This window comes from Xyrauchen texanus, chromosome 31 (genome assembly GCF_025860055.1).
Source record: "Xyrauchen texanus isolate HMW12.3.18 chromosome 31, RBS_HiC_50CHRs, whole genome shotgun sequence".
Classification (NCBI taxonomy): domain Eukaryota; kingdom Metazoa; phylum Chordata; class Actinopteri; order Cypriniformes; family Catostomidae; genus Xyrauchen; species Xyrauchen texanus.
Window position 1 is genome coordinate 2928617 of NC_068306.1, and position 7651 is coordinate 2936267.

The window sequence follows — 7651 nt, forward strand, 5'->3', positions numbered from 1 at the left end:
TAGTAATGCCCTATAGTAGAGACCCTTCCACCTTTGCCAACTCCCCTTAAATACCTAAATGATCATTTATCATCTATCATTATTTCAGATGTGTATTTTTGATGTTATCCAGGATTCGGTTTACAATTAGGGAGTTTGATGGTGGTGGTGTAGTGGGCTACATCACATAACTGGTCATCAGAAGGTTGCTGGTTCGATCCCCACAGCCACCGCCATTGTGTCCTTGAGCAAGGCACTTAACTCCAGGTTGCTCCGGGGGGATTGTCCCTGTAATAAGTGCACTGTAAGTAGCTTTGGATAAAAGCGTTTGAATGAGGACCTTTGAAATTCTGGAACCGACCCAAGGTGAGACAGAGGTCAGTTTTATGGTCCTTAAACAGTAGGCGGTGTCACCTCAGGTGGAGATATGAATCTGGGTGAGAGTATGACTTGGTTCTCGCAGACTTTTACAAAAGTGATGCAGACAATTTGATGGTAGCCTTACATATTTCACATTCACGTGCTAATACACACGCTAGACAAATCCTCAGATTATGAAGGATGGGCTTTATTAGTAACATTAGTAACATCAGGCAATTTTAAAACACCAAGGAAAAATGTAAACAAATAATCAAATATTTTTCACTTATATAATTGTCATCAAAAACGCTCACACTGTTTGCCATTTAGGCAATTTGTTGATATATTTGTCATAATAGGTACAAGAGTCAGTTTGCTAAAGATGCATTTAAGGCAGGGGTTCTTATGAAATTGTATGCACCTGGGGCCCACACTTACAAAACCTTGCAATGCACTTTATTTGGTATATACATTAATTCATGTGCTTTTTTTTTATGAATAAAACTAATTGCGATATACATTTTATTTTATACTTTTTTGTGATTTTTTTTCTATATTCTTTCAGACATAAAAAAAACAACTTTTAAATGAGATTAAACATTTAAACAAGCATAGAAACCCTCTCAAATTGCATATATAAAACAGTTACAATTAAACATAAAATCAATAACATCCACATTGATCTGGAATAAAACATCACTTAATGGATGCTTTGAGCTTCCTCAACGCCTACAAACATTTTCCAAAATCCCTAAACCAATTTTTCAGCATCTAAATTGTCCCACACAGTTTGTTGTACACGAGTGAGGTGTTATAGAGGACAATATTTCTGCTGTGCTCATAGACTTCACATTGACAAGGGATCCATATCTCAGTACCAGAACATTGTATAGACATGGGGGTGGGCTTGACTTATTAATTTAGGTCCCTGGAAACTGCCTAGCAACCGTCCAGCGCTCCCTAGCAACCATTTAGCAAGACCCATATACAGTATAAGCACAAGCACATCATAAAGATGTGAGGATGGGTTATTTTGACAATGTACGGAGGACACTGCGGTGACAAGTTTAGCCCGACTCACATGTTTACTCAGAAAATGTTCCTATATAGTTAAAACCTAAGGTTTCTGTAAGACAACAAACTAGCCAGTAGCTCCCTAAAAAACGAAACCGCGTCGACTAGTTTCCACTGTTAAGTAAATTAAATAGTTTGTAATAGAAGCAAGAGATTTGCTCAGGTCAGTTAACAAGCTAATGTTATCAATCAAATCCCAGCAGAGAAAAGCCTCGATCTTTGAAATCATTTAAATAATGTAAATGATCCAATTAAATTAAATATATATATTTTTTTTACATATGTTCATATTGGCTGTTTCGGACCATTTTGGCAGCCTAAGTGAGATCCGTTATGGGGGTGCATTTGTGCCAGCAACCCCTTCATTAGACAGCCTTAAACTAACATGTGAAAGTAAAGAATTTAGGACAGATTTGTTTTTAACTATTGCACAATACAATACGATAGCTATTAAAGATGGCGTCGTTCCAAAACCAACATTGTAAATGTTAAATGGACAATGACTAAAACTGTCCAAAATGGAGAGACATATTTTAAGCATTTGGAAATATATTGAAATTATTATTTTCATGCGATTCATACGTTTTTAAAGCTTTAAGGGAAATCAGACATATTTTATGATTGCAAGTTAAATATGAATAAATTATGTTTTTAATGTGGCAATTTGCATGACAATTAATCGTCATAATCATAATTGTTTCGGTGAATTGTTCATAATCATGACAGCCCTAATTACAAGTTTCTTTGGTTTCCGTAAAAATATTAATCAGCCCACTCATAATCGGACGAGCGATCCCACTCAAATTCAGTTCTCCAAATAGGAAGACCTCCAAGTATTAATCTTAGATCATGCTGTTGTTTTGGGAGAACTATTTACTTCATATTATTGGGCTTAAAGATTCATTTTGATCAGTTTGACTGCTTGGGCAATGATTTTTTAAGTGTTTCTGTAGATGACCAGATTGTTTGAAACTTTTACCACATGAAAAACAGCGGTAAGGTTTCTCTCCAGTATGGATTCTCTCGTGTGTTTTCAAGTTTTCCAACCGAGTGAAACTCTTTTCACATTGTGAGCACTTGAAAGGTTTTTCCCCAGAATGGATTTTAAGGTGCACGGTCAACTGGCCGGCTGAAGTAAAGATCTTCTCACATTTAAAGCACTTATTAGCCACCACACCGGTATGCGTTTTCTGGTGCACTTTAAAGTAGAACGAGCATGCAAAACTCTTTCCACAAAGAGAACACTTGTAAGGCTTTTCTTTGGTGTGGATTTTCAGGTGTTGTTTTAGAAACTTTGCCTTTACAAACGTTTTACCGCACTGATCACATTGAAATGGCCTTTCTCCAGAGTACAAGCAGAGATGATCTTGGAGATGGTCTGCAGATGCAAAACTTTCCCCACACTGATGGCACGAGAAGGGCTTCTTGCCAGTGTGAACTCTTGTGTGTCTGACAAGTTGCTCTTTTTGTGTGAAACTCTTTCTACAATGATGACACGTGTAAGGCTTTTCACCTGTGTGAATGCGTGTGTGCTTATTAAGGTTTCCTTTAGTAGTGAAGCAATTCCCACACTCATGGCACGTGTAAGGTCTCTCTCCAGTGTGAACTCTCATGTGTGTATTAAGATTGCCGTCATTTGTGAAACTCTTTCCACACTGAGAGCAGGAGAAAGATTTCTTGGCTGCTCTTCTTCTGCGCTTCTTAGACTTTGAGCCACTCGAAGATGTTTTTCCAGGTATTAAATCATGATGTTTCTGATCCTGAAGTTTCTCCTCCACTTCATTCAGCTCTTGAGGTTCCTCTTGCTCTTCCATCAACTCTAAAATGAACAAAGTAAATTGATTATTAAACCTTTATTAAAACCTTTTAAGTCATGGTACAAGCTGAATAGTCGGTTAAGAGCTAATGATTAATCGTTCGATTAGTCGATTATCAAAATAATTATTAGTTGCAGCCCTAGTCGGGATGGATTGCATACTTCCGTCATTTGTCCGTGTGTGTTTAAGTCATGTCCGTTTAAAAAGAAAAGAAGGTCCAGCTCGTTAATATGTGCGGTGATAGTACTTTGAATCTGAAAGCTTGTAGCCACAACCAGGGACTAAAACAGAAATGTTTTTCATTTCCGTTCGCCCTGAGCAAAAACAGCATTTTTTCGTTCTGATTTAGAAGTTCAGCCTTTCCAAAGGCTACCACCGGTTAGAACAAAATAAAAGAACCGCTAATAGTGTTCAACAGTTCACAGTTAATAAAAATGCCTGTTCTCCGCACTAAGGGGTGGGTGAAATACCAACTGCGGTGTTGCCAGATCTCACGAGATAAATAAGCAATCTGGTTCGGAAAAACAAGCCCAAAATAAGACACTTGCCTCACAAGACACTTAGACATTGTGTTAATACAATAATAAACCGGTGTGCAGTACAGTGTCTGGCACGGCTCTGATATGCGGACCGCTAAAATGATTCAAGCGGTCATAATGTTCAAGTGCTCACCTCACTGTTTCATCCCCCTGTCACTTCTAACTGTCTTGTCTGTGGAGTGGTGGTGGCGTAGTGGGCTAAAGCACATAACATGTCTTCCAAATGGACAATGACCCCAAGCATACTTCCAAAGTTGTGGCAAAATGGCTTAAGGACAATAAAGTCAAGGTATTGGAGTGGCATCACACAGCCCTGACCTCAATCTGATTGAGGGCAGAATTGAAAAAGTGTTTGAGCAAGGAGGTCTACAAATCTGATTCAGTTACGCCAGTTCTGTCTGGAGGAATGGGACAAAATTCCAGCAACTTATTGTAAGAAACATGTGGGATTCTATCCAAAACATTTGATCAAAGATAAACACTTTGAAGGCAATGCTACCAAATACTAACAAAGTGCATGTAAACTTCTGACCCACTGGGAATGTGGTGAAAGAAATAAAAGCTGATATAAATCACTCTCTCTACTATTATTCTGACATTTCACATTATTTGTTTTTCAGCGTTAATTTTTATTTAACACTGAAAATTTGCCTCAATCTGGATGGCGGAGGACGAATCTCAGTTGCCTCAGCATTGGAGACTGTCAATCCGCGCATCTTATCACGTTGATTGTTGGCTTGCTGAGCGCGTTACTGCGGAGACCTTGTGCGTGTGGAGGCTTCACGCTATTCTCCACGGGTGCCCCACCGAGAACCACATTATAGCGACCACGAGGAGGTTAACCCAACGTGACTCTACCCACCCTAGCAACAGGGCCAATTGGTTGCCAAGGAAGCCTGACTGGAGTCACTCAACATACCCTGGATTCGAACTTGTGACTCCAGGTGTGATTGTTAGCGTCTTTACTTGCTGAGCTACTCAGGCCCCCTGGCATTTCACATTCTAAAAAAAAAAAAAAAACATTTCTTGTTGCACTTAAATCTGTTTTGTATACTATTCTGATGATAGTGAAACCTTTGTAATATGGCACTTTTCGTACCACTGTCTCCTTAAGATGATTCGCTTATGTTTTCCTCTTTTGTAAGTCGCTTTGGATAAAAGCGTCTGCCAAATGAATAAATGTAAATATAAATGTAAAAATAAAGTGATCCAAACTGACCTACGACAGGGAATGTTTTCTATGATTAAATGTCAGGAATTGTGAAAAACAGATTTTAAAAGCATTTTGCTAAGGTGTATGTCAATGGAATTTTTATCTCAGTGATTTGGACTGTGGCGTGATTGTTGGTGCCAGATGGGCTGGTTTGAGTATTTCTGGGATTTTCACACACAGCAGTTTCTAGAATTTACTCAGAATGGTGCCAAAAACTAAAAACATTCAGTGAGCGACAGTTCTGCAGATGGAAACACTTGCTGATGAGAGAGATCAACAGAAAATGGCCAGACTGGTTTGACATGTCGAACATTGAGGCGAATGGGCTACAACCGGGTTTCCCTTCTGTCAGCATCTTTTAGTGCAACTTTGAGAGATAAACATCATCTGGTTACAGATTCTGACGTCATTTGTTAGTCCTGAAAATGTCAAACAATATAAAAGGAAAAAACATACCTGAAGGAATGACATCATCATTATCATCTTCACTCGGTTGTTCCTCTGCTGTGATTTTTTCATCATCATCATCATAATAATCTTCTTCATCAATCTCTTGTACCTCTGCTGTGATTTCATCATCTTCTTCATCACTCAGTTGCTCCTCTACTGTGTTTTCTCCTCGCATCTCAATCGGGTTCTTCAACATCTTCACTGGTGTCTGCAGCATCTGCTGTTCTCCAGCGTTACAGACAGAAGTCAGAGACTCTGTGGAGGTTTGATCACCCTGATTACTGTCACACACACTCTCCTGAGCATCAGTAGAACAGAGTAAAGTGAGCTGTGAGTCCTGTGTGTCTCTGGATCTCTGTTCAGAGAGTTTGTCCAGCAGCTGCTGTGGTGTGGACTGATCTCTGCCGCTCCACACTGAATCCTGACATTCTGTGGAGGTCCCATCAGTCACACACACTGAAGATTGACAGGAAACCTTTTCCAGCTTCTGACAAACACAACACAATCACATCTGTACCGTTCATCATCACAGAGTCACAGTCAAATCACATCATTTGAAACTTACAATCTCAACTTTAAAGATACAGTTCACCCAACAATTTAAATTCTCTCATCATTTACTCGCCCTCATGCCAACAAAGATGTACAGAAATGTATTTCTTCAGCAGAACACAACCAAAGATTTTAAGAAGAAAATCTCAGCTCTGTAGGTCCATACAATGCAAACTAATGGTGATAAGACATTTGTTGCTCCAAAAACCACATAAAGTAAACATTAAAGTAATCCATAAGACTCCGTTTGTTCAATCCATATCTTCTTAAGCGATATAATTGGTACGGGTGAAAAACGGATCCAAAATTTAAGTCCTTTTTTTTTTTACTCTAAAATGTACACTTTCACTTCTGAAAGTGACATGTGGTGCCTGTTTAGTTTCACTTTCACATCTGAAGGTTATAGTTGACATTTAGTGCAAAAAAGGACTTCAATTTGGATCTGTTTTTTACCCGCACGTATTATACAGCTTCAGAAGATATGGATTAAACAACTGGAGTCTTGTAAGGAAACATAAAAGTAATCCACATGAGGTTTTTGGAGCTACAAAGGTCTGATCACAATACATTTTGCTGTGAACTATCCCTTTAAATCTCTGGAAACAGATTTTAAGATTTAGCTAAAGCAAGTTCATTAAAATCCAAGACACAGTGATCCAGTTTAAGGATGAAATGAATGTTTAACCTGTAAACTGTCTCTCTCCATCAGTTTTGTCTTCATCACTTCTTTCTTCAACTCTCTCATGATGAAAATCTGAACACAAACAGATCTGTAAAACAAAACAAAAACTTTATAAAGATTATATACATTTAAATGTGCTTGTGTTTGGTTTCATTTTCTTGACAGCATGAATATGATCGGACATTAACCCATAACAAGCTTTATTCAACATCTAATCGCTTTCACTGAACTAATTTACAAAGACTTTAACGAGCTCATATATCACAAATTAATCATAATATTCAGATATTTCTGCTGGTTTCTCCTGAAACTGAATATTTTAAAGAGTATGTCACAAAACCGCCACATAAAACGATTATAAGCTTCATTTTCGATCACTAAATTGAAAAACAGAACAAAATACGACATGCACATTAAAAAAACCACAACAAAATAAATACAAATCTCATAAATTAAGTCAAACAAGTTGAGGCACGTACCGAACTGAGTGCTCAAACTGTGACTTCCGCTTTCTTCTTCTTCTTCGTTTTTATTTGCGGTTTGCATTCTTAGAATGCGCATTACCGCCATCTACAGGAGCAATGGATCATAGACTTTCCTACTACAGTACTCCCCAGGTTTATCAGGACTAAAAGCTTCCAATGGAGCTGCGTGTTCAGCGCGTGTTCAGCTCCTCCATTTTTAGCCGCGAGCACCGCATATCCCAGAGAAAGATATAGCTGCCCCAACTATGAGGACATTAGAGGGACTTTTTATACAAAATTTGAAATACTTTGCCCTAACTTCATAAAATTAGACAACAAAACACAATTTCAACATTTATTAGGTGAAAAAAGAGATTGTATCATACTAGCAGCAAGATACATTGATGCTTGTCACAAAGAGAGAGTCGACGACTAATCAGTGATGCACACACACACAGAGAGAATTCTAAATTGTTCACAGAATTTTGAAATGTTCATAAACTGGTTCTAATTATTATTTT

General features: G+C 38.2%; 1 protein-coding gene across 1 annotated transcript; it reads right to left on the bottom strand.

The window, feature by feature from the left end:
• Positions 1-1768: 1768 nt before the first annotated feature.
• On the bottom strand, positions 1769-7174 carry LOC127624999 (zinc finger protein 501-like). The gene is made up of 4 exons (XM_052100025.1): positions 7146-7174; positions 6670-6754; positions 5439-5919; positions 1769-3232 (listed from the first exon to the last, which is right to left on the bottom strand). The coding sequence occupies exons 2-4, from the start codon at positions 6727-6729 to the stop codon at positions 2292-2294; spliced, it is 1482 nt and encodes a 493-aa protein (XP_051955985.1). The 5' UTR covers positions 6730-6754; positions 7146-7174; the 3' UTR covers positions 1769-2291.
• Positions 7175-7651: the final 477 nt, after the last annotated feature.